The sequence below is a fragment of the Sander lucioperca genome, chromosome 3, assembly GCF_008315115.2.
Source record: "Sander lucioperca isolate FBNREF2018 chromosome 3, SLUC_FBN_1.2, whole genome shotgun sequence".
Classification (NCBI taxonomy): Eukaryota; Metazoa; Chordata; class Actinopteri; order Perciformes; family Percidae; genus Sander; species Sander lucioperca.
Genome location: NC_050175.1, coordinates 8,133,425 through 8,161,399, shown reverse-complemented (window position 1 = coordinate 8,161,399; position 27,975 = coordinate 8,133,425). Strand labels below are relative to the sequence as shown.

Sequence of the window (27,975 nt, the reverse complement as noted above, 5' to 3'; positions counted from 1 at the left end):
ATACGCAGATGACACATTTCTTTTTTCTTCTAAAGTTTGTTTTCACGACAACCCTAGTTAAAGTACTTCTTTCTTTGGTTACCTATACTGCCCAAAGTTGACTTGCAGGCAAAGCGAATTGACAGTTACTTTTTCTGTTGGTTTTTCTTCTTCCTCCTGTCTAAGAAGGACAACCCTCTGTTTCACATTATGTAGAACGAAAAGCTCCCTAACGTAAACATGCACAGACTTATACTATTGAGAGAGAAAGGAGAAAGATGACTATACATGGACATTGAGTTACAGCAACACAAACTGCACATGCAAGCTCTTTAGTGTTATATTTTATGAAGCAATGTGGTTTTAACTGAACCCTAAGCCATTTTTTTTCTCAAACCAAAAGCAGAGAAGACCAGTAGAAATGGAAACACAGGGACACAAAACACACAACCTATAGCTATTTAGCTGTGGCCCTAAAGGAGATCATTTAAATCTATCTCAGGGCATAAAAGGCTTTTTATCATTCAAGTCTTACTACAAAGAGCACACTGTCCACTACATCCAACACATGATTTAAAAATGCCAGCCTGCTACTTAGCCCCCCCCCCCCCTCCCCCCCCGCTCTCAAGTGAGTGGTTGCCATAGGATTGATTTTTTTTTTTAGGCATATTAGTGTTAAAAGTTTCACCCAGCTCAAGTTCACAAATGGTGGTCTAAGATCCTGATATCCGTCAGAAAAGAGAAAAAGGAGCATCAGGCCGAGGCTTCCAAGCAAAATAAATCCTGTAAATCTCCTCTTTTTTCAGTGATCTACTCTGAGACTGGCCATGCAAACATCTGATTGACAGTTAAGTGGAGTTCACTAAACTAATACAGAGACAAACACACACACACACACACACACACACACACACACACACACACACACACACACACAAAGACATACGTTATTATCACATTTGAACAACTAGATCTAAACGCACTAAGTCTTAACAAAAGCAACACTGTGGAGCAAGCAAGCTATTTAACAACAGGGCATTTGTGCTCAATAATTGATTTGTTTACAACCTCTTAAATCATATCTGTGCTATTTTCATGTCAAGATTATGAATAGACATGGCTTAGAGAAATAGTTAGAGACCCTTAAATCTCTGAGCAACTGTAATTGCATCCATACCTGTCTGTTTAAACCACTCAACAAGTAAATACCTGCAGTTTTAAAAGCATAATAAAGCCAATCATGACTTTGTGTCAACATGAAAATGCATAACCAACTGCTCAAAGTGTGGAAAGGACTAATTGCTTCTTAGTGGATACATGCTGTTACTGTGTAGGTAATTGGTTTGCAGCCCACAAAGTAAAAGTTGGCTGCCTGTCATGTCACATTTAAAGAGGCTGCAAAGCCAGTCGGACGCCTGCTGAGCTGCACCGGGCTTTGGTGTGGTGTTACCTCTGGCATTGACTTTTTTACGCCCACAGAAATGATCTCATGTTCGCTGATGATGTCTTGACAGCACAACCAACAGGGACACACAGTATGTTCTAAATTACAGTAATTTGACTGACTCTGATGGATCACAGTGTCAGCAAGATGACCAGAAAGTCCCTGAAAGCCTTTCATTTTCTGCATATGTAAATAAAACTGCAGTGTATCGATGGTCAACAAAGTGCCAATTCAATTCCAAGTTGATTTCAAGGCATTCAAAATTAGATTTTCTTACTTAATCTCGGCTAACTATTTTATAAAAAAAAAGCAAGATACTTAATTTAGCAATGCACAAAGTTGGTCAAAATACGTTAAGTCAATCGTACGTCCTGTATAATCATCGCAAGGCGCTTTAAAGCAACAGCAAGCAAAAAGCGAAGTGATACTGCATTGAGGTCGTCAGGAAGTAGTATTTTGATTCTGATCCTTTGCAACACACTTCCACGCTGCTTTCAATATAATTTAGCATTAGGATGGCTCAACTCTCTGTTTCCTATGCACTGAATGCTATTATTCCTACAACTACAGGAGTAGTCGGATAGAATCGAGTATACCTGAGACCCTGTTTTTCACGAGGACACACAGAGAAGCAAGAGGCTTAAGTCTGAAATGGCGAAGAGGTCTCCGGAGGTCTACCACAAACAACAAGAGACAAAGTACACTTCCAGGGAAGAAGGAGGCCATTTTCTAGTCTAATATTCATCTACTCACAGCCGCTGCTCCTAAAATTGTGAGGACACAACACACACACACACACACACACACACACACACACACTTACTACTTAAAGTATTTTTTTCAGAAGTGTACACTTTGTACAAGATATTACACAGCTAGCAAGAGAAACATGGGGTTCATAGAGACATGAACACATACACACACTCAATCTGTCTCGCTAGTTCTCTCTTCTGCTGAAAGGCTATACATATAGTATATGTATGTATATATATACATACATATATATATATTTATATATTTTATACTGTTACTCTACTGATGTGATGCACATTGTAAAGATGGTTTTCACAGATGGTTTGACAAGTTCACAACACATACAGAGATAAATACACTGTCTAAAATACAGTATATATGCACAGAGTGACTATCAGGTCAGGTTTTCGAGACCAAAATCGTTAAATGGCCACATCACTAAAGGAAGGATGGACTACCCTAGTGGTTTCCTATGTTAGGAATGTGGTCTTTACATTCTAGGATAATACAATAAAAGGAGAACAGGAATACGGCTTAATAAATAGATAAACAGAGAGGGTTTCACAAATGATCCCTCGGGTTCAGAGAGAAAAAAAGACCCAAGCTTCTATCATACTGCAGAGTCATCCAGGCCAAAGTGTATCTACTGAAAGTGGCAATCAGGATGCATTTGCTACTCTACTGGGACATAGGAGGCACACATTGCAGATCTTGTAATCTATTTTTGACAAAGCAAGAGCGACTGAGCTGTAGCTATTGTGAATATACATATATACTGCTGGATAGGAACAAAATGTGATACCAGTGAATTTTTTTTTATAAATTTTTTTGATATTATTTGTATTGCCGTTGGAAATTTGTTGGATGGAACAAAACACAGATCCCCACTGAGCTTGTTGAACCATTGCTTCTCTGTCGCTCAATTTTCTTTTTGTTTGCCTGTCTGCTTGCACCAAGATGATTCATTATCTCTGCACACAAATATGATGGCACACGCACACGCACACGCACACACACACACACACACACACACACACACACACACACACACACACACACACACACACACACACACACACACACACACACACACACACACACACGACTCCATACGGAGCAGCTATGGTGAGTCTAATATTGCAAGTGCAGTCTGAGCTGTGTCATTTTATGACACAATTTTCTATTGGAATAAAGATCCCTGGGAAGGGTTTTGAAGTAATCAGTGGCCATGTGTGGGGGGCAATGATAGCCCGTTAAACGAGTACGAAGCAGCAGCGGAGGAGTAGACTCCACCTGGGCAGCCACTCCTCCATGAGAGAAGAGAGGAAGTGGTGAAGAAGAAGAGAAGGAAGAGGGAAAAGGAAGGCTTTTTCCACATCAATGATACAGCGAGGAAGACAGGAAGCAAAGAGGGTGAGGTAGGGACAGGAGAAAGAGAGAGAGGAGGAGGGAGAAGAAGAGGTGGATGTTGCCCCCCTCCCGGTGCCCCCTGCAGGGGTTGGAGGTGGTGGGTGCGGTGCCGTGCCGTGCTGCCTGGGCGGCTGCTACTGGTAGGAGCCGAGCTGGAAGTCCTTTGGGGGCAGCTTGAGGCCCAGGGAGTTGGTTCCAAGAGGGTCCATCATGTTCTTGTAGCGTTCTCCACGGTGCTTCATCAGGAAAGGACCCCAGTCAGGCTGAGGGGAGCAGACCAGCTTCAGACGCTGCAAGAGGAGAGGCACACAGCGTGTTTATACAGGAAGCACTACAGAGATCTGTAGTGGGGGGATGGGGAACAGAATTGTTTAGCAGTAGCTCGCTTGGATCACAAAAGTACATTTCTAGGATTATTGATAAAAACCTACAATTAAAAAAATGAAAAGAAAGTTATTGGGTACCTTTTGCTTGCAAAACATCATCAAATGTTGTGGTGGGTTTGAAGTTATTTTGCAGCAGTACCATACAATATCACCCAAATGTATGAGTAAAACTGATGATGATCAGCATTTATTACAGTCACAGAAAGGAAAGAGATCAAAATGTAAGTTGCAGGATGGTCTGTGATTGAGGCTGCTGTCAGAGCTGCTGAGGGAACGTGAGAGACCTGATCATCATCATCCTTTAATCTGAGTATCTAAAAGGGACCTGCCGGACTCCTGAAAAAATGTCCAAATTAATACTCAGCCAGCAGCCCGCCTCTCCCTGCTTAGGCGCGAAGGATGAGACTATTGATTTCTCCGACAGTGTGTGTGTGTGTGTGTGTGTGTGTGTGTGTGTGTGTGTGTGTGTGTGTGTGTGTGCGTGTGCGTGTGCGTGTGTGCGTGTGCGTGTGCGTGTGCGTGTGCGCGTGCGCGTGTGCGTGTGCGTGTGCGTGAAGCAGACAAAAACAAAAACGTACGTGACAATGTCTGGTCACAGCTTTGTCTCAATTATTACCTCCATAAAGGTGCCGGGGGCGATGTACATCTTAATGCCGAACATGATGGGGATCCAGATGACGGAGCAGATGACCATGAGCCAGCCCATAACCATGGACCAGGTGGGGTAGGTGTAGTCCTCGTACGTCATCCCCTTCCACTGGTACAGACTCAGTCCCAGGATGCCCTGCACAGACACAGGAAACCAGGAAATGAGCGTTAAATGAGATGCTTACTCTCTTACCGTCAAGAACTACTGCCGCAGTGTCCTTGAGCAGCATCGCTTCGGCTTCTGCTTCAGTGACACTGCTCAGTGGCTACAAGTTTAAGGCTGTGGTTGCACTGGTCAGTTCCACAGGTATACAAGCTGCCAAATGGAGTTGTGTTTGCAGATATCCATAGAAAGATGCACACTTAGTTTTTTTGTGTGTTTATTTTCATCACTTGCAAAATGAGTTGCCTGCTACAAGAGGATACTCATTTCTAATGATGAGGTGTGTGAGGCTGTAACTTCACTTACAAGGCAAATGTGTGAAACAATCTTTATAGCTGAAGAGCAAAATCTGTCCATGTTGTGCTGTAAGTTTGCAACACAATCTGCAAATGTACAATTTTATACTTGTAGCTTCTTTTTTTTTTTACATTATTTTTGAAATAAATAAAATAAAATCACTAGTTTCCTTTTGAGAACCATCGAAAACATGTTCAGTCTTTTGAACAGTTTCATCTCAAAGAAACATCACATAAGTTTTGTGTTGGAAGGTCACTGTCAAGCTGCAGAAAAATAACCAAGATGACCTCCAGTTCTGGAATCCAACATTCATATATCGCATATTGACTGGTTTGCTTTGGGGCACATGTCTGCAAATTATGTTGCAACTTTATGCTCCTCACAACTACAAATACTACTGTATATACTGGAGTGAGGACACAGTTAAATTTACTAGTGGCTGAAAACCCCACAATCCTTTAGGGAAACCAATCACTCTATGATTCATTCAAAGCTAGCGGGAAGCTAAACTATGAAAGCAAATTTGAGTGATAACTTCTGAAGTAATTTATTAATAAATGATTTGCCAGGTTCTGCATCTTTGAGATGCAAATTTTCATTGGTAAGAATACAAACAACTGTGAATCTTAAAATAATGGCCCAAATGTTCATTTTAAGACTTGTATAGCCTGATGTTGTCTGCACTAAACGAGGACTGTACAGTGGATTTCTTCCCAATTAACTGCAGTGAACTTAGGACACAGAGCTGTGTCCACTGTTCCATATAAAGAAGAGGATGGATGACAGTGAAAAATGATACAGAAGAAAGAGAGACTGGAGATGTTACAATGTAGCAAACTAAAACATTTCATGCAACAGCAATGTAACTTTCCGAATGAAAGCCTTTGTTTCCGGAAAATAGCCTGGTCCCAAATAGCTAACTGTTAGCAAATGAGGCGTATATTCTAGCATTGCTGGGGGGTGCAACCAGGGTGCGATTTGTGAAAAAAGCAGAGGGCGGGGTGTTTTGATCATGCACAACAAAAACAAAACATGAAAGAATTAAATCCCCCTTTCAATACCATGGATTTAGTGCCACTCGGCCAGCCATGCCAAACACTTATTTATGAATTTAAATGTTTAATGGAAAAAAACTCAGATTGAAATAGCACCTCGTGGTGTCAACATAAAACACAGCGCTTTAAAGCTGTAGAGTGTAATTCACTTTGCGGCGAAAACAAAGTACTTTCACCCAGGAATAGCTCGTTCGTTCCTCGGGAGTGTTTTAACCATGGTCTTTTTCCTAAACTTAACTAGTCGTTTTGGTGCCAAAACTTTTCATCGCCGCATAACACTCACTTTTTCTGGTTTAACTCTACTACCATGGCCCCTGAAAAGACCGTCATCTGGTGGTGCCTGTAGCCGACTCACAGTCACCTATTGGCGGATAAACAACTGCCGCTGGTAGCCGGCGTCCCGGAGCTCTGTAGCGGCTAAACGCAAACAGCAACTGCCGCTTGGATTTTATCGTTCTATGGCAATATAGACTGTTTTTTAAGTTCTTTAACTGTAGTTTAAAATCCTTCTATTTTAGGTATATAATATATGGAATATTTGATGGGGGTAGTAGAATAATGTTCTTACTATTTGCAGATAAATATAATAAGAATGTAAAAGGTTTCCATAAGAGACCAAGTGTGTTTTGGTGTATGCTTATTTAGCTTAAGCCATAACTATAAGATAGTTAGGGTCACAGTGGCCTCGAGTAAAGCACATTGAGTAATAATAACAAATGAAACAGGAGCAGAATGTACCGCTTTGTGTGAGAGCAAATATGAAGACGACATACAGCACAGTGGCCTCTAAACCCTGGCGTGTGTTGTGTGAAGATAATACTCCATGTGCTGGAGAAAAGAGGGGGCCCAAGAAAGAAAGTATAAGAGATGAGGGGAAGTATAGAAAGGGGCTCACAAGGTCAGACAGTCTAGAGTTACTTGGACCGGCTCTGGCTTTTTGTCTGTTGCTAGGGAAACTTAGTCTCTGCGTGCTTTGTGATCCCACAGATCTGTGTATTGAAACTCTGATGCTTGACTGATTAAACAAATGTATTTAACTTGATCTTATCGTTTTATTTGGCTCTTGATTAGGATCAATGTAATTCCAATATAACAAATGCACGGGATATATAGGTCTTTTATTTGGAGTCAGACACATTGTCCCAAAAAGGGGGACACAGAGGAGGAAATCCCCAACAGGGAGAATACATTTTGTCCCACCGGGGATAAAAAAAATAATCCAGCAGAGGCAGGGATATGTAGACCAGAAAGGGGGAAATCCCACGCATCCCCACGGAAAAAACCGCACCCTGGGTGCACCAATGTCACGGCAGATATTCCTCAGGACCCAAGGAAGTGCAGTGTCTAGTGGGAGGTTGTCTGGATGAGCGGTTCTCGAGAAAGCAGCAATACAGCCATACAGCAATAAAAAGGAAGGGTTCCCCTCCCAATACACTCCACAGTGTGTACATAACACACTAATATTAAAAATTATCTAAGTAGATCTTGAAGAAGAGCTTGCACTAAAATAAATAAAAAGACAGACAGACAGACAGATTCCTTCCATTTTAGTAAGATGAGCAGAAAAGAGAGTAGAAAAAGGGACAGAGTTGAAAAAAAAAATAGAATAAGAGGAAGAAAATGAAAACAAATCAAAAAAAAAGAAGTCAGACAGAAATAGATTAGCCTGGGGTTGTGCATCAATGAGCTCTCTGAGGAAATTGGATCCCCCTTGAGAGCAGCAAGATGACCTGCCGGCCCGACTGCTGCTCCATTTGTCATTGTCACCTGTGCTTTGGAGCTACAGTGGTTTCCAATACAATTACTAACATGAGTACTACACTGGCATGCTGCTCCTGTGCTTAAGAATTTACAGATTCTGCTACACAGAATATGACAAAAAAGTGGCTATTTTACAGAAAATGTGTTCTCTGGAAATAAATGTATATGTGTGTTTGCAGTAGCTGAACAGATTATTTGGCACTTCCTGTTTTGAAAAACAACAACAACTTGAGACTTTGTGACATGACAGGAATTTGAAGGAAGAAATAATTTTCGATTTTAGTGTAACAGGAGCAATTTCTCCTCTGTTCCTTTCCAATTGCAAATCAATGAACTTGAAAGGCGACAGTGAAAATGGAAAAAATGTAAGCCGCACATGTCAATGTGTGTGTGTGTGTGTGTGTGTGTGTGTGTGTGTGTATGTGTGTGTGTGTGTGTGTGTGTGTGTGTGTGAGTGAGAGAGACAGAGAATGATATGACCAAAAACAAACATACCGTCAGAATGGTTGGAGTCACAAAGGCCCAGCAGATTCTCCAGAATCGGTTTGGCTGGAAACCAACCATCATTTCAATGTCCTCGCAAAACCTCTGCAGACCTGCAGGGACAAGAAAAAAAAGGAAGAGAAATGAAATAAAATAAAAGAACAGAAAGTCAGGCAGAGGAGACACAGAGAGTGACCTTGGTTTAATAAGGTCCCTGAAAAAAGGACTCGAAAATTCAATCAATCCTTATGAATGTGTGTGTGCGTGTGTGTGTGTGTGTGTGTGTGTGTGTGTGTGTGTGTGTGTGTGTGTGTATCTGTGTGTGCATGTATCTGTGTGTGCGTGCATGCGTGCGTCTTCAGATGTCAGAGCAGATGTCTTCATTGCTCTGACTTTATTGATGAATAACAGTGAGTGACATGAAGAGGCAGAGTCACACAATCATTTCAATATGTCACTTGAACTGATACTCTGACAAACTGGAGGAGAGCCGCTTGCGTTGTTCCTTGGTAACAGCCATCTGACACACACCTGAGCTCTGTGCCTGTGTGTGTATGTGTGTGTGTGTGTGTGTGTGTGTGTGACTTATACGTTACAACAGAGACCCCTAGTGGCCATGACTGGAATAACATGTTGTACACAGCAGAGAGAGGGAAGTGACAATTGCTTTCCATTAAGGACTTCTGGATAATATATGTAAAATATATATTTACAGTAGACAAAATCAAACCATTCATTTTCAAAGTTATGTTCAAACAATTACTGCTGCTGCAGCTGGTTTAATGAGCTGACATTTAAATAAAAGATCTTTAGATTTGGTCATTTTGTATACCCCAAAAGACAAAAATTCAGTGTTAAGTCCAGATTGTTTGTATTTCCGAATTGAAAAGCCTCTGAAACAGCATTCAAATCCTCATGGGACACTAACCCAGACTGACAACATTATTTTAGGTTTGGCAAACCATTTAAGCGTCACTACTTTACTACTAATTGTACATTGCGAAGGCAGTTCACTAGTCATAGGGAGGACTATGCAGTCTGTGAAAACAGTTAGTATAATGTTACTGAAGGGATTACTCAAGTGACATCACGCTGGTATCTCGGTTTGGGCTGGGAGACTTCACATTTTTAATAGAAAGCCTGCATCACAAACTGGGGGCGTGGAGTCTGAAAGACACGGGTATTTAACTAGGCATTGAGGGTCTAACAAAAGATGCTATCGAGCTGCAAATGGTAGTGTATGATATGATCCAGCACTTTTGGAGCCAGACCCACACGAGGGACTAAAAATCTAAATATACAAACCTTGACGCCCCACCTTGTCGACCGAAAGAAGAATGAGCAGCCATGGTGTGATAGAGGTTATCCTATCTGATATTTGATATCTGATTATGGGATGTAACTTTAAAATTGCAGCCTGGAGTTGCCACTAGCAGGGCTTCAGACTTTCATTCTTGTTGGTCAAAGGTCATGAGATAAAAAAGGATCAGCTGTGCTCACCATAGAGGTAGGAAATCCCCACCAGCTCGCAGATCGCAATGATGACCAAAGAGTAGGAGGCTGCGAATGTGTCCACCAACTGCAGCATGAACATCCCACTCTGCCACAAACAAACACACCCACACACACACACACACACACAAATCAAAATATTACAAAAACAATTGAAGGCTTCATCTTACAATGACACCCCTTTATCCTCCTCCTCCTCACTGACTTTTTTTCCACCTCTGACTTGTCCATGGTCATAACTTTCACATTGACTTGTACTGGATCAAAAGAAACGACATGTATGAATCCTACTTTAGGCTGGATTTTGCCCTCTGAAGCTGTCTGGGAGGATTTTAATGAGACTCTGTCTCTCTTGTTTCACTCAGTGAGCCTGTCCTCTGAAGGCTGCGACAATTCACTTTCACATGCAGAAATCTGTCGACTTATTCAAAGAAAGAGTCGCAGGGCGCGTGGAGAGTGCCCTTGGTGTTCCATCAATGTGTATATAGATGTGTGTTTTTGTGTCGTACCTCTGTGATCATGGGAAAGCCCAGGATGAAGAAGCTGGCGCAGCAGACCAGGGTGAAGAGAGGTTTGTGTTTCCTCAAGTATTTGGGGAACTCGTCCGACACAGAGGTTACGATGGTCTCAATGGTGGCAAACTGGGATGGAGACGAGCGGCAGGAAGGAAAATGAACCAGAGAAAAACAGGAGATAAGGGTGGGAAAAGTACATTTATTTAAATCACTAAGTATGATGAAAGATGTTTAATCAAGAGATTGCTTAAATTGATTTTGCCTGAAAAAAAGTTCAGCATATCCTGATTGGCTGTCTCCACTACAGAATTACTGAAAATTGTCTATTTAGCCCAGTTTGCAGCAGCATTTCAACTGAAAAGCCTCCAGTCAGCAGGTTTGCCTCATTTCTATCAGAGCAGCTGCTGCTGTCGGAATTCAGTATCCAGTGTTGTGAGCCGTTTTTCTTCAATTCATCCAATAAACACATTTTTTGCCGTTAATTTCATTTATTTCTAAAACAAATAAAGAACATTATCCTAATCCTGAGGAGGAGAAGATTTCATTGGCAAATGTAACATGATGATGGCTCAGAACCCAGAGGAGAGAAGTGGATGAATATACAAACAGGCAAATTGAGTGAGGTTGGTATAGTTTGTGTGTATGTGTGTGCGTACTGAAGAAACCCATTGGCATCGAGCTATCTGCCTCCTCTCCGCTCCTCTACTTCCTCCTGAGCTCCCAAAACTAATTTCCCGTCAACATCCCAAGCCTATTACTGCCGCGCTGCTTTCTACAACAAAGCCACCAGCCCTCTCCTCTGAGCACCCACTGCCAAGGCAAAGTAACATCATCGTTTACTGTTACTGTTGACATGTGTCTTAATGTGCCGCTGTGCCCTCTGCTCCTCTGCTCGGCTCAGGAGCATCACGGTGTACTTAAAGGAGTTGGTGTTTTAGCTGGAATTGTTTGCCCAGGATTGTATCTGGAGGTGCTCTGGACTTTGAAAACATCCCGGAGACTGAAGTGTTTGTTCACTGAAGTAACAACAGGAATTAATCAGTGCAGTAAGTGACACAATTACAGTTTTTGCAACTTAGAAGAGTAGTTGTGTATGGGTTGTACTGAAAAGGAAGGCACTTTAAAAATGTATTGGTTAGTCTCACCTAACCTGGGTAATATCTGTCTCTTCAGCTGCTTAATGCTCCATGTTATTCATTAGCTAAGTTCTAACTTTGTCTGTGTGCTGGTATGCAGTGTACAGTGGGTTTATCAATGCTTTTTTTTGCTGAATACAGCCTGCATGATGCTGAAAACAAGGTTGATGAGGGGAGCGTTTGCAGTTAAACCAAAACAGTGCCTTAAAGCTGAAGGGAACAGAACACAACAAAAGTGTATAGAATTATTGTTTCAATTTATTTTCCATGAGCAAAAACATTTCAGTGAGAAAACAGTAAGCCTTTAGAAAGAAAAAAATATATTTTGTGACTACATTTTAAAATGCAATTATTAATTAATAACCTAAAAACAGAATAAGGAAATAGAATTATTAATTGGTTCATTTAATATTCTTTTTCTTTTTTTCATATTGAGTTTCTTAGTGTATCATGTAAATGCATGTGTTAGCAAAACATTTACAATAGCTTTTTCAGATTGATTAATTGATGAATGAATTATAATTATTATATTATTAATTATAATTAAACATTGTAAAAGTCCATAAATATATATTCTGGTGACACACCTGCCTCTAGCCTCTGCCTCTTTCTGCTGTTGTTATTGTTGCTGTATTCTTATATTTTTTTTTAAATGTCTTATGTAACCCTGTACGGTGTCCTTAAGTGCCGAGAAAGGCGCCTTTAAATAAAATGTATTATTAGTATTATTATTATAGAAACTGGCTAAAGCAGTTTTGATTATTTCCACTTATCTCCACAATATGTGTCCACTTTAGTGTTGTTGCTTTTGCAAAACTTTAAGGTCAACTTTAATTTCACTCTAATCACAAAGACACCCCTTTGCTCAAGTACCTGGAGAGCTTAGCGCTTCAGCTGAAATCAGTCGCAGTGGGTGGTGTGTTTGGGTAATTATGTTAATTGGGTCAATGTGTATAGCATTTATACATAGCTGGATACCAAAGTTGAGTGTTTACTTTGAAACTCTCGTTACTGACATAAAGGTTGCTGATGTTATGAAACTAAGAGATCTTCACCAACAGACTGTTGTTGGAGCCACAACTGAAACACTGTTTTCTCACTAACCAACACCCAGAAAATGAATTTACAAATGCTTTTTAGAAATGAACACTGACACTCATATGTATGAATTCACTGACTATGTTCAACCTCTTACTCTGTTCTAAGTCTAATCTTTACACTTAAATGAAAAATCCTGTCCTTAGAGTTCCGACTGTGAATACTTTTGATATTGACATAGAATCAAATGACAATGCGTAATGTGACAGGCCCACAGAGAATTATCATCATCTCTGCAGCTGCTCCACTGAGCTTTTGCGCCTCTGTTAGTGTTGAGGATGAACTCAGGAGCAGCACAACTCATTTCACATCCGTGAAGAAGGTTCGGGAGACCTTGATGACTTACACAGGAGCATTTAATGAACACTCAGTTGAGGAGACAATTAAGCAGGTAGTACAGTTCAACCACGATGTGTGATTGTGCAGTGCCGTCCCAACTCTCTGAAGTTCCTGTCCTCCTCAAGGTGTATTTAAACTCATGCTGGGGGCGTTACTTTACGTTAGCTGAACCTTTAAGGTAAACAAAGATATTGCATGCGCCTAAAACACAGATGCTAAAGCCTAGTTCAGCCTATCTCTCTCTCTCTCTCTCTCTCTCTCTCTCTCTAGGAAGTAGGCAAAAGTGTGGCTGGCCCACCAACCTCCAAAAGGAGACAGTCCTGAAACAAAACATTCCTTTATCATACAGCTGTCTATACTCTTTGTATGGGTAGAGAGACAAACATAATTATACATAAACAGGTTTGGTTATCAGAGACTGGCCGAATATTCTCGTCCCCTAACCTGTGACCTATGAATGACCTGATGTTACCTACGTTTTCCTTTTGTCTGCTTATCCCACAACATGGTGTTTCTGGAAATTCCACCACAGTTAGTGCTTTATTATAGTTTGACTGCACATTTACTTTTTGGTTTAGTCTTTAGCGCTTTCATTATGCAGCAGGCAGCTGTTTTTACCAAACAAACTGCCACGATAAACCCACCGTACACTACCTGCCCAGCACCAAACAACAGAACCAAACAAATTAAGCAACTAGCTGGTGAAGAAAGTGAAACATGTAGCAGCTAAAGAGACGGATATTTTTCCAGGAGTTAGTGAAGATTGCTGATTTATGAACAGTTGGGGTGAGCACAGAAGCTATTGCTTGTCTCAAATCTCTAATGTCAGATTGTGTCTTGGCTGGCACTTAACTGTGTGTGTGTTAAAAAGTGTGTGGTACTATCTTTGTGGGGACCCGTCATTGACATAATGCATTCCCTAGCCCCGGTGTCCGGATCCCACAAGTATACTGTATTCCCGGTTTTTGGACCCCACAAATATAGTTAAACAAGAACACAAACACACACACACACACACACACACACACACACACACACACACACACACACACACACACACACACACACACACACATACATTGAGGGAGCAGTGGTTACCATGGTATCCAAGCCAAGAGTCAGGAGCATGAGGAAGAAGATGATCGCCCAGAAAGGAGACAGGGGAAGTCTGGTCAGAGCCTCTGGATACACCACGAATGCTATGCCAGGACCTGACACACGCACGCACGCACACACACACACACACACACACACACACACACACACACACACACACACACACACACACACACACACACACACATGTGTGAATGAGGATGCTAACACACCCTCTCCACAGCAGATAAAAAGATAAAACTTTGTGTGTGTGTGTGTGTGTGTGTGTGTGTGTGTGTGTGTGTGTGTGTGTGTGTGTGTGTGTGAGAGCAGCGCCGGCCCACTGCTGCTGCCTGCTGCTTTGGTATCTTACCTTCATCTGCCACCTTCTCTATCGGCACTTTCAACTCATGTGCCATGAAACCAATGACCGAGAAGATGACAAACCCAGCAAATATACTGGTGGCACTGTTTGTACATGTCACAATAATAGTATCCCTGCAGGGGAAAAGAGGATAGAGAGAAACAGAAGCTATATAAGCAAATACCTGCTGTAGTGACTAAAATAGTGCAGAACTATTCAAAACATGCTACACATAACAAATAATGTACAACGATAAAGCTCTTTTATTTGATACAGGACAAGAAATGTAATGGCGCTATCTGGTGGCAGGAAAAAATACTGCAACTAGAGAGATCTAAAGGTGTTTACAGAAGGTGTACACAAGGGGGTGTAGTGCTTTGTATTGTAAAATGTTACTGTTTTTTTGTTTACCTTGTGAAAAACAGCCACATCTTGTAATTTAAACTAGTCCAACAAATTTTATTTTATTTTATATTTATATAAAATGCTTGTTGTATGAAGCACGTGTGTGTAATATTTGAATGGGTGCTTTATTGACGGTATTTAAATAGAATTTGCAGAAAATATTCACACATACAACCATGTAAAGATGATTTATATGTTTTCTACACAACTCAGCTTTCATTTGCTGAGTTGTGTTTACATGGAGAAAAAAATGTCTACCCATTTTCTTTTCTTATATGTATTAGCATACAACATATTTTCCAAAAATCTGGTTTTCACCACACAAGAGACCAATTTTTTTGTGCTACTGAGTTTTTTTGAACTGAGTGAGAGTGTGATAAATAAAATACAATATAGAAGCATAAAGTTGAAGAAAAAAAAAACACAACAATATTTCCGTGATTTTAAACACAGAGGGGGGAAAGTGTCAGGTGAGAAGACATGAGAGAAACACTGAACTGCTGGCTGCAAAGAGTCACATTTATTATTGACATTTCTATCAGACATACAGATACAGTGTGTCTATGGTGACCGTTTGGTGGTTTACCTTTTGTGTGTTTACCTGTAGCAGTTATTGTGGAACTTATTGTAGGAAGAGAGAGTGATGAGGCCTCCCCAAGCCGCCGACAGAGAGAAGAAGATCTGAGTGGCTGCGTCTTTCCACACCTGACATAGGAGGAGAGAAAGAGCTGCGGGTAAAGAGCAGGAAAGGACAATGCAAAGCACATCATGGTTGAATTAGTCTCGCATTAGTCTCACTTTTGCCAGACCTTCCTCCACAGTGCTGCGGAGGAGGGTCTGGCTAGTCCACACAGCATTCCGGGATGGGAGAAAAATGTGCTCTGGTTTATTGGCATTTCTTTAAACCAATCACAATCGTCATGGGCGGCGCTAAGCACCGGGAAAAGCAGCGGTGTCTCTGCAAAATAGACTCGGGAAGGAACTTGTTTTGATGGGAACGTGTACGTTCAAAAGATGTTTTAGTTGTGCAACAGAAAACTCAGATTGGACAGATCTTGAATCAGTGTAGCTACCTGTCTGGATTTACCCTGCAGAGATCTGAAGAGCAGTTAACCATAGTCCTCATAAATCCACCGGAGTTTAGAATTATAACACAAAGAAAGAGGAAGATGACGGACATCCGGCCGAAATGAAGGATATCCGGCGGAATTTCCGGCGGCACCTGAACAATCCCAGAAATGAAACGTCGTGGAAATAGACTATGGTTGAATTAAACGAGTGAGCGCCAGGTACCTTTGCATCATTCAGTTTCTCCCACTTTGGTGTGATAAAGTAGAGGATGCCGTTGAAGGCACCGGGTAGGGTCACTCCTCTGATCAGCAGGATGACCAGCACCACGTATGGAAATGTAGCCGTGAAATACACAACCTGAGCAGAGAGGAGACATGATGAGGCAAAATGAGAGAGGATTGGGACAAACGTCATAAATAAAGGTAATACTTGCTTCCTACTACTTGCAATACACTGGAAATCAGAGGTTCTTAAAATGAGGCTATTCTTGAGACCATATATTCAGTTTTAATTTTTCCCTTTTCTGCAACGTTCACATTCATTCATTTTTTGTCATTTTTAGTAGTCATCACAGCGTCCGACATAAACTTAATTTAGCTACGACAAAAATGCCCTACATAACTGGAAGGTTTCTTAGGCAACATGTTTTTGAGGGTTTATTTCCTGTCTGTTGATCAAAACAAATAGTAACTTTGTAATACAAGAAACAATCATATTTCTCTTATCCTTTTCACAACAGTGTTTTCCAGGTTTGATTTTTCCACATATAGATTATGAAACGTGAGGTTCCTAAGTGTCCCTAATGCACATGTAAGAGTTGTCAGCAGAGCTGTAGTCAAGTCCACCTTTGTTCTCTTCAAGACCACTTAATCATCTGTTCATAATGTATGTGATGTGAGAGACAGTATACCTTCTACTTTAAGATGATAATTATTTGTAATAATCAAAAAGTGCAGCGTAACACACTATAGGATCAAATTAGGCGATGTTATTTACTTAAAATATAAAATGGAAATGTTCCCGTTCTTGAACTTATTACTTGTCCTGAAGAACTCATAGTACAAAGTGTTTGCTGACATTGTGTCTGTGGCCAAAATGAAAATGATGGATACCTGATGATTGAGGTATATGATGCAGCCAGGTGTATACCAAGCGACCAATCACAATGTCTGTTCTAGATGGATTTTGAATTAAACTAATACCTGTTTTCTGAACAAGCACATATAGTGCTGGACTAGGTCAAGACCAACTAGAATATTTGGTGAGTCCAATGCCTCGAGTCCAAATACCAACGAGTCAAAGACGAGTCCGAGACAACAGAAATGCATCTTGAGTCCGGACTCAAATACTACAGCCCTGGTTGTCAAAGCATTTCTGCAGCTGCATTACAATGTAATAAGTAACTTTTGACACACACACACACACACACACTGCCCCCTAAAATAAAAAGTGACAAAAAATGCAACTCTGTTGGTGCAGTCTTCCATTAGTCTCTAATATATAAATGTTAACTATGCCAACAGAGGTCTCTAAATGTTACCACAGTGTGTGTCACATCTATGTCCAGTAGAGGGCAACATTATACAACAACTCAATCTGAATCATCTCTAAATCCCAGGTGCAATCAGTACGCTGTAAAATGTTGCCTTCTGCATGTTGTCTCACCTCAATCAACGGAGGAAAATAGATCCACAAAATGCCCAGATGAAACGTGTCTACCAAAGCTCTAATTTTAAATGATGCAGGGAGTATATATATTTATCATTTATATATATAAAAACATTTTTTTACCTTTTTCTATTCAAGAAAGGTTCACTGAGAGGTAGCCTCTCTTTTGCAGGAACACCCTGATCACATTCACACAGTTCCACATTCATACCTGGAAGCTGCCCAGTACAACCACAGTCAGATCTGCTGGCCACTGAGCAGCTCCACTGGAGCAGTTGGAGGTTAAGGGCCTTGCTTAAGGGCACCTCAGTGGTGGTAATGAGGGAGGGACAAGGGCTGCTCTTTCACTTTCCCCACCCAGATTTTGTCCTGTCGGTCTGGGGATTGAACTGATAACCTCCCGGTCACAAGCTCGCTTCTCTAACCTCTAGGCCACCATTCCCTTTTTCTCGTCCCGCAAAAGTATAAAGTTATTAGTTATTGCATCCAGCATGAAGTGTATCTGACAATCCATTGCAATGCAAAATTGCGCTTGTTTGATGCTGTGTGTGTGTGTGTGTTCAGGCAAGAAACCCTGCTGCCCAAAGATGCTAAATGGATGGTTAAAGTCTGTTAATTATCTGCTTTCAGTGCTTGTTCTTTTGCACTGCTGCCCCGTGAAAAAAAACGACTAACACATTTTTAATTGTGGCAACAATAGGGTTGGGGATTGTTTGCAATTTATTGAATCTGAGTCCAGAATCGAACCTGCTAATTGAATCTGAATCTTCTAGAATCTACAAAAGTATTTAGGTGTTGTTGTTTTTAGCTTCTTAGTTTAAAAATAATTATTTATATGCCCTAAACAATTTTAAGTAACAAAAGTTATGAACAAAAAATCAAAGGCTGACAAGAAATCCAAATCAAGTTTCTCCACATTTATCACGTATAAAAGATGGTATTCAAAGATGAATGAATCTGGGCATCTGAGGTAGATCCAAAATAGAAAAAGGCTGTGAGAGCCCAAATCTTGGTGACAGCAAGGGATGTTCAATTTAAACGTGAGGGGTTCCCTTGCTGAAGACATGCAGGGCTCACTGCTTATACTGTTATGTGCCACATTTCATCACGAGGGGGCACTTTCATCACGGATTTGAAGGGAAGGGACCCACAGTTGTTCTCTAATGCTCTTCTTGTGCGAACAGCAGAGATTAGAGGTTTGGTGTGAGGAGTCTGTGTGTTGTGTTACCTTTCCTGATGACTTGATTCCTTTGGCTAAAGAAGCATAGACGATGAGCCAGGCCAGGAGCAGACAGCCTGCCAGAGGCCAGCGGATGTCTCCTGGATATTCGATTCCTTTAGAGATGTGCAACACATTGTACCTGCAGGTAGGATTCAAACAGCAAAACTCAGCCTGAAAATCTCAATAAACGTAAATGTAATGCAATTACATACCATATAAATCTGTGCAATGCAAATTCTTCATTTAAATAATTAATTTATAGTCCTACAAGTCTGCCAGAGAAGTAAGATTAATTCAACCTGCTTCCAACACAAATGAACTTGATTCAATAATTTATATATAATCAGGTCTTATTTATCTTCATTCTTTTGCAGAGGGTTGCCCTATTCTGTCTTGTCTCAAGAGACTGCCACACATTCAGTTTGTTTCGTATTTTGTTGAGTTGTAGTTGTAATACCTAGTTGGTTTTTAATGGAAAGCACCTGTACTTGTACTGCGATGGCAGATTGTACACGTGTTTTAAAAAAAGAAGATTTCTAGGAATTCTGGGAAAACGCAGCTGAAACTGTTGTAAAACTCTAGTTTCAGGTGATTTTTGTTTGTGTGTTAGATTCAAAGATTTAAAGGTCCTCTTCTAGACCAAAAATGTTGACACATGGCTTTGTGAAACCCTTTCAAAAGCAACTGGGCAAGTTTTAAACACAAAGTCAAAACATTATTATCTATTATCATTATGACCGAGCCTGGTCTGAGCAATAAGTGTAAACCTTTTGCCGCAGCCAGGTGATACAGTTTCAAAGACCCTAGAAAGCCAAACATCTGCAGGAGAAGTATCTAAATTTATCTCTCATCTGTGGACATAATAAGAAGTGTGGAAATTAGACCTGTAAACTAAACTGTAGGCTACATGTCTCGTTTTTTTCTCTATTAAATTTAAAGCAGCCATATTATGCTCATTTTCAGGTTCATAATTGTATTTTAAGGTTGTACCAGAATAGGTTTACATGGTTTAATTTTCAAAAAACACCATATTTGTGTTGTACTGCAGTGCTCTCTCTCACTGCTGCAGATCCTCTTTTCAGCTGGTCTCTGTTTTAGCTACAGAGTGAGACCTCTTTTCTTCTTCTTCTTCTGTACTATCTTTGATTGCACTGCACATGCCCAGTAGCTCAGATGTAGATCATGTCAGCTAGCTCGCTCCATAGACAGTAAAAGAAAGGCTGACTTCGGTCAGTTACAAGGCAGGATTAGCTGGGAGACTTCTAAATGAGGGCGCACATGTAAGTAGTTCTTTTGTAGATTATGGTGAACTTGTGTGTGTTGTAGCAGTGCTTTGCTACTGAGAACAAGGTAGCATGCTAGCGTTAGCATGCTAGCTTTAGCGTTAGCATGCTAACGCTACGAGCTAATGGTTGCGGTTAGCCTGCTCGTTTCGGCTTGTGACGTCACAAGCCGTGCCGATTTTGACCAGCTCACCCAGAGACTGAAGGCAGGACACATTCAGGAACCGTATCTCACTCTAAACAGCATGGGTGGATTTTTTTCAAAGTTTGTATGTGTGTGGAAGCACCAGAGACAAAACATAACACCCCAAATCCCAGAAAAAGTGATTTTTTCATAATATGGGCACTTTAAATTCTGTCTGTTTTCCATCAAACAGAAGCTACACTCACTTGAAGTACTCCTCACTGGGGCTGACGTAGGTCTTGTTGCTGTCCACAGTCATGTTTAACAGTTTCGTCAGGTTTCCAACAGTGTTTGCGGACAGACAGAATGTGGAGTTCTTGATGGAGGTGATGTTTCTGTCCCGCAGGATGCACGTGTCTGTTCCAATCAGAAACCAACACATGTCAACTGGGAGAGACTGGCAGAGTGCTACTGTGGAACAGAGCCTACTGTCCGCTCAGGTTTTCACACTGAAAGCAAAGTGCTCCCGCTCCCCCAGGGGAGGGCTGACAGGAGTGTAGATCCTCAGTGAAAACTGGACCCAGCCGTGTTAGACATATAGTCAGATGTGAATAAAAGAAATGATTATACTGAATCTGTGCCTCGTTTCTGATACTCCAGGAAAGATAAGATAAGAAAACCTGTTTTTTTTCTTTTGACTGGACAGTTTTTCACGCAGACACATCGGACAAAGTGTGAACACAAAAGAGCTTTTTTTTACGCTTTTTTATATGACTTACATTTTTCTAATCCTGCTTTTAATGCATTTTAATGCAGGCAACATGTAGAATGCTTTGCACTCAGAAGTTGATTTCTAAATTTAAGACAAACAAACTGAAACTTTCTGCATATTATCTTTTTACAAAACAATGGCGCAACCACTCAGAGGCAGAGAAAGAGAGTTTTCTGTAACTAAATGGGGTTGAAAAAAAAAACATAAAAACCAATTAATCTAATGCTACACCACCACAGAATATAGTCTCAAAAATACACCTTATATATTAATATCATATTTATATATATATATATATATATAATATTTTTGACACAAAAATGTGAAAATTAAAAACTCTAGCAAACATATATTTTTTTTGCAGGCCTGTATCAGATTGTAAAGATGTTCATATCATTTTGTCCACCCCACATGTAAAATCTCTTCACATGTAAGACAACGTATAAAAGTCACAGGTTGCAAAACTATCAGTTGACAGTGATTAATGAAGTATTCTTCATTAATCACTGTCAACTGATTTTCTTTCTGATTTCTGATTAAATTGCCAATATCTCTCCTTTATCTGGTATTTCCTCCTTTCTGAGGTTCAGAGGAGGAGTGTGAGAGACTACAGTAATGCTGAACTGGCCTGTAGTTGGTGTAGCAGCCAGCAGGGGTCAGTCTCGGGCTCACTGCAGCACTGCAGCAGCTCAGCCTGTACAGTAAATTTGTCAAGCAAGCAGTTTTTGTGCTGAATTCACAGAGTCGCTAAAGGCAAATATGACACGAAATGAACGGAATTTCGATAATTATTCGACGCAGATCGACACACCTCCAGTGCCCCAGCTCGAACATTTCCCCACAGTGAAAACATGATTTCATCTACAGTTTCATTAAAAAAAAAAACGGACTGCTTCAGCTGTAGGCTATATAATGCAGCTTTAAAGGATAAAAAAAAAAATCTGACACACAATTATGACACAAAAGAAGAATCAAAACTATATAAAGTGTTTGTTTCTAAGTTGTATCTGTCACATTGGGGCCCTCCTTGCATATCAGCGACCTGTATCATGAAGAAGAATTGAAGTGATCTGGATTTAAAGGGCTTTTTTGAGAGTGAAAACCCCGCAGAGATCACAGGTCAGGATTCATTATACCGCAGGACACCTCAGCTGGGGGAGTCATGACGCATTGCGCATTGTGGAGAGAGAGAGAGAGAGGTGTGTGTGTGTGTGTGTGTGTGTGTGTGTGTGTGTGTGTGTGTGTGTGTGTGTGTGCGTCTTACCTAAGAGCAGCATGTCTTTGTCCTTACATTCCACCGTGTTCCACTCATTCCTACAGTTAGCCCATGGCAGTGAGCCCTTCAACGAAGCGAACAGGTAGTACAGTGTCCAGCACATAATAATATTATAGTATATGGCTATCAAGACAGATATTATCAACATGGCAATCCCGCAACCTAAAATAAATAAATGAGACGGAAATATATAAATTACTCTTAAGAAAAAGTAGAGAACTCGTGATGATAATAAATGAGTTTTTATTTTTGAATGAATTTGTCTTTTGGCTTGGTTAGTTGTGGCAGTTTACCTTGCAGAGCTGGGATGCATTTCCACACTGACACAGGCCCCTGGCTGGCGAACTGGCCCAGGGACACCTCCAGCAAAAAGATTGGGATGCCGGCAATGCACAACATTGTCAGGTAGGGGATCAAAAAAGCTCCTGCAAAAGGAAATGAAAAACCAGGCTACACAGCGCAGTTTAAGAGCCAGCAAAGCCTGAACCTAACATGAGCATTATCTCTAAATAAAATGGAAATCAAACTACTCGTGTCTGCGTCTCGTCCTCTGATATTTAAACGCCACACAGTATGGATCATTACATTGATTAATGAATAAAAAACATAAATGATCTGTAAATGGCTTCGAGCATAGTTGAACAAATGAATAATAACAATAATGATCGTTATAATAATACATCTAATGGACTGTTATTGTTACAATTGCTATTAATAATATTAGTATCAACTGTGGCTCTTTTCATAGCTGTCTTAATGGTGTAAATATTATCTTATTGCATTTTTCTTTCTCTTATCTTTAGTGCTTTTTTTCCTTCCTTTTTTATATGAAAATGATCATTGAACATCTCGCCTGTATAAGCTGTATGCTGTATTTCTAGTGTAGTATTGTCGCCTGGTTAAAGGCCTACGATTGGAAGAAATATCTCAAAAGAAGCAATAAGAAATAATTCAAACAGCAAGTTAAAACGAGGAGAAATTCGCAATTTTCTGAACATATTTTTTGTTCGTTTCTGTTTGGGGAATTCAAAAAAAGCATTGACCCAGAACTCTTACCTCCACCATTTTGGAAGGCAAGATAAGGGAACCTCCACACGTTCCCCAGTCCCACCGCATAGCCAACCATGGACAGAATAAAGTCCATTTTATTAGTCCAGTTTCCTCTGGCCTTATTCTCATCTCCCCCATCGTCATCATCGTCAGTCTAAGAGCAAAAAAAAAAAAACATTCATTTATTCTCCAAAATAAAATGCCAGCCTTGTCACACTGCAATCCAAGTTAAAAGATTGGAAAAAAAAAAAATAATAATAATAAAAAAAATAATAATAATAACAAAGCGCCGTGCCTTGGCCTTAAAGGCAGGATTTAATAACGAAAAAATACAACCACTAACAAAATGTTTCTTTTTATAAAAATCACTCATACAGTTTACTAACATAAAGACCTTTAAAAATGTGTGTCTATATTTGAGTTCTCTGACCCTTTTGCTCGCTATTTCTATTCCATGTTCATTTCGTTCACGGTTACAGATGCGTTTGACAATCAGAGATCAGCACCAGCATCCTAATGACAAGCCTGTTTATAAAAATGATCTTCAACTGCCATAATAGGCCCGTTATTGCCTCCAAACCGCATGGAAGCACCTCCTAAATCTCAGATGCAAAGATTTTTTTTTAAAATAAAAATGACCCACTAACATAATGTGAGCAATACTAACAAAAAAAATGCATAATTACAACTGCACCGCAGGATCTGAGCAGATCCATAAAAGAAATACTTGAATATTCTGATACATAAACCATGCATGGGAATGTGTGTATACGTGTGAGTGTGAGTGTATGTGTGTGTGTGTGTGTGTGTGTGTGTGTGTGTGTGTGTGTGTGTGTGTGTGTGTGTGTGTGTGTGTGTGTGTGTGTGAGGTGCCCTCGCGGGGATTGCAAACAATCCGCAGTCTCATGTAATACAGTGCTGTCTATCAGCAACACCTGCTTCTGGGCTATACCAAGTGGGTCTGCTGGGAAAACACCGAAAATACCGCGAGAGTAGGCCCTAGAATTGAAGCCTCTTTATCTCTAATTGTGTCACCACTGTAGCTGTGAGCAAGAATCATGCAGAACAAATCACCGGAAATCGGTTTAAATCAAATAAAAAAAAAAAAAGACAAACAGTGTCGTTCAGGACTAATGTTCCCTGTTCACTGACTGTTGATCTCATCCATCACACTGATTAATAAACAACGCTCCCGGTTTGTTCCCGGATATTTAGCTGACATAAGCAGGTTTGATAGTTTTGATGGCACACATCAGATTAGTGCAGATGGATCAGGGCAGCACGCTGCGCACAGCAGGGACGCCAAATAGCACAGGATCCACCCAAAGTACTGTTCTTTACATGCAAGCATTCAGTCTTTGTGGGTTGAGAAGGCTATCAGCTTTTACTCATGTTGGTCTACAGCACAAGTTATAGCCACACTAATCCAGCAGTATCGACTTCTGCCATGTGGCTTTGGGGAGATCTTAATGCAGCCTAAATTACAACAGGGAAGCAAATAATTGAATCACCTTTGTTTGTTAAACTTTGTTTTTTTTTTTTTTTTAAACACCCCGATAATAAACGATCGGTCAATGCTATAGCCTCATGTGCTCATTTTTAAGCGATTCTTAAGCCACAAGCAAGTCGCTGATTCAGCTCGGAAGTTGTCAAAGCACATCTGTGCACTGACAAAACCACAAACCAGGCTGCATAGTTTAAAGGGACACACATTAAAGCTCAGCATCGCAGACTCTAGATTTCCCCTCTTTCCCTCCATCACACATACAGCACTGATCTACCAAAGCTCTGCATGGCGGTAAGAGCTCCCAGGGGTTTGCACCTTCCCTGTTTTGGAGGCAGCAGGTTAATCCGGTAAGCTTTCTTATCAGCGACACACGGTAACATCCATACAGCACCTGCTTCCAGCCGCCCCGCTCTCAGACCAGCCGCTCTTCGTTAAGGAAACGGATCATTTAACTGACTTACCACCGCCACGGTGCCGGGCTGAACAGACGTGTTCCCATCTGTTCCCAGTATGATGGTGGTCTGGCTCATAGCCGTCCAGTTGCCCGCGGTGTTGTTCTGCTCTGCAGTGGCCCGGAGCGGGTCGCCGTACTGGGCGGGCCCCCCGCGGGCCGAACCAGCGGAATCCTTTCTGAAGGCCGAGTTGACCACCGCGGATCCAGGGGCCGCTGGCGCGGTGCTTTTAAACGTCCCATACGCTTTATTGCTGTCCAGTTCTCCCGGTTTATTTTCCGTGGGACAAAAAGTTTTGCCCTCGTTGAACGGAAGCGGCGGCTGAGGCGCTGGGTGATGGTGAGGGGCGGGCGACGGACACGCAGCCGTGTTGTCCGGTTTGTTTGTTGTAAGTACCGCAGCTCTGTCGGGCTGCTGCGCCGGTATGTAGCTGCTGGGAGCGCTGGTCGGCTGTTTGGCCATTTCTCTCTGGTCAGAGAAATCCTGGAACATGGGAGGAACAGATCAGCAAGACAAAAGGCAACAGAACGGCAGAAAGCATGAAGCTGTGAGGCTACTGCAGCCCATATCTGATTTGGGACTAAAAATGCTCTATTCTCTTTCTGTTCTATAGTTTCAGCTCACAGTCTACCGTGTGTGTGTGTGTGTGTGTGTGTGTGTGTGTGTGTGTGTGTGTGTGTGTGTGTGTGTGTGTGTGTGTGTGTGTGTGTATTGGAAGGAGGGGGTTGCTTTGCTTCTCCAGTTCTCGCTTTCTGCAAGATTCTTTAATTTTACGCCCCATTTCCCCCTCATGTCATTCAGCCCCACATCCACTGATTTTTATGGGCAATAGACAAGCTGCTGCGGGTCTCTCGGTAGCTCCGCTGTCCCCGGCAGGCACGCAAGATCACCGGTGTTACAGCAGTGAGCAGACCCTGGGGCGGCGGCATTACAAATGACTCCCTAAAATTTAGTTTTGAGGGGGGCGGGAAAACAACCGGGAAAGCCTATTTAGAAATAAAAGTGGCGTGGGTTCTTTTAAAAAAAAAAAAAAAAAAAGAAGCTTTTGATTGATTAATGCTTAGTTCTGTTGTTAATTAGTAAGAAAAATAACTGCACCTGGTTGTAATCGCTTCTCTTTAAATAGAAAAAAGAAATACATAAAGAAATAGGAAAAGTGCTAGACTACGCTAGACTAAAAATTAAAATTTTGTTTCTCCATTTAAACTTCTGAAAAGCCACATTATAGTCTTTTACCAAATAAAAAAAAAAAAACAAGCTATATGGTAACAGAATAAAGAAAAGTGAGAAAAGTTTTCAATGTGGAGCAGCAGCTGCATTTCAGCACCACGGAGAGCGCCAGAACAGCAACGTGCCAAACTGCATTTAAAAAGAAGTGTGAAATAAACATGAAAACAGCTCAGAACAAGTTCATTAAACAGATGAAACTGCAGGTGGAAAAGTAAAGAAAGTGTTTCAGGGCACTTACCATTTTTCGCAGATGTCTGCTGGCAGGCTGGGAGCAGCTGTACAAAGACGAAGACAGGACTGGAAGCGGACTGGTTGTAGCCGCGCAAAGCTCCAAGTGCAAAGCTTTTCTATAGCTCCGTGGGAAAGACCGGAGTTTGCGTCAGTGCGGAGCAAGGTGCCCTTCGCGTGACATTTTCTTGATAATAGGAGTTTGATAAATCATTGGCCTTGGATTCCGGATTTTTAAAGGGACAACCGGAGCCAAGACGACGGGGGCTAGTGTGTGCGTGCGTGCGTGAACTGTGTGCGTTCTGGTTACGCAGGGCATGCGTGAGCGCTGGACGGACGCTTTCAAAACTGATTAATACACTTGTCTCTTGGGATGTGTAGGATGCTCACACATACACGGACGCATCCCACACGAGCACACACAGCTCGTTTGGGATAAAGATTTCCAGGTTTAGGCTTTTATTGGAGAAGATCTAATACACCAGAGTGCACGCGGGTCTTACTAATGTTTGTACTGTGCTGAGTCGGGTTTCTTTGATACAGTTACAATTACACAGTTGCCACTCCTAAGAAAGAGGCATTTCCAGTCCACAAGATTCTTGGTTTTATAGAAAAATGTTGTTCTTTTCGGTCATCAACATTTAGGCCTGCGAAATGCAGCAACTATATGGAAGCAAAGAGCGCTTTAGTTGTAGACGTGTTCATTCAAGTTGTAATATGTCAAAGACCAGGCTGGTAGAATTTATACATATTATTATACACCATAGGCATACCATAAATATAGGCCTACATACATATTTTTAAGTTGTAGAAGTAAAATAGACGGTTAAAGACTATGTGCTATAATGGTCTGAACTATAAATAGTGTTTCCACTTGGCTGGTTTTACGCACGCTACAGGCTCTATACGTTCCTTCGTGCGTCACTGATAGGAGCATTGATCAAGTAAAAAAAAAAAAAAAAATGAAAGTAGGCGAGGTCTTTATAGAGCTACTCATTTGTTAAAGTCTTACGCAAGAAGGAGGCTTCTTTTTTTCTTAAATCCCGTGTGTCAGGAGGAACCGGAGCCAACCACTGGATCCTGGACTGGAAGGAGTGACAGCGGAGGGGAAAAAGGTGCCTTAGATTCTAAAACACTGCATTGCGCATACCACCCTTCAAGTCTCCCTTTAAACGGATCGTGCATATGCAAGTCCTGTGTGTGGTGATTTATCCAGAAACTAAAAAGACACAAGCGACCTCGTCTGTCT

General features: G+C 41.2%; 1 protein-coding gene and 1 long non-coding RNA gene across 3 annotated transcripts in view; one reads left to right on the top strand and one right to left on the bottom strand.

Annotated features, from left to right (window-relative positions):
- Window positions 1-6,883, top strand: part of LOC116067323 — a 17,826-nt gene extending 10,943 nt beyond the window's left edge. Inside the window, exon 3 of the long non-coding RNA XR_004109175.1 lies at window positions 6,687-6,883. This is a non-coding gene — a long non-coding RNA (uncharacterized LOC116067323). The remainder of the gene's footprint in view (window positions 1-6,686) is intronic.
- Window positions 28-27,975, bottom strand: slc6a5 (solute carrier family 6 member 5). Of its 2 annotated transcripts, XM_031323729.2 has the most exons (16): window positions 26,737-27,975; window positions 25,278-25,751; window positions 23,316-23,463; window positions 22,553-22,684; window positions 22,248-22,421; window positions 20,478-20,628; window positions 18,811-18,943; window positions 16,137-16,271; window positions 15,445-15,548; window positions 14,448-14,572; window positions 14,078-14,190; window positions 10,401-10,532; window positions 9,880-9,979; window positions 8,392-8,492; window positions 4,589-4,756; window positions 3,721-3,876 (listed from the first exon to the last, which is right to left on the bottom strand). In XM_031323729.2, exons 1-16 carry the CDS (start codon window positions 26,737-26,739, stop codon window positions 3,721-3,723), a joined length of 2,349 nt encoding a protein of 782 aa, XP_031179589.1. In that variant the 5' UTR covers window positions 26,740-27,975. The 2 variants fall into 2 exon arrangements, with proteins under 2 accessions (XP_031179588.1, XP_031179589.1); XM_031323728.2 differs by lacking the exon at window positions 26,737-27,975 and having other exon boundaries at window positions 28-3,876; window positions 25,278-26,307.

Coding starts and splice junctions, on each gene's coding strand:
- slc6a5 (XM_031323728.2), bottom strand. CDS start 25,760: ATGTTCCAGGATTTCTCTGACCAGAGAGAAATGGCCAAACAGCCGACC. Junction 23,464..25,277: donor AGCCCGGCACCGTGGCGGTG/GTAAGTCAGTTA, acceptor TTTTGCTCTTAG/ACTGACGATGATGACGATGG. Junction 4,757..8,391: donor TGACTCCAACCATTCTGACG/GTATGTTTGTTT, acceptor GTGTCTGTGCAG/GGCATCCTGGGACTGAGTCT.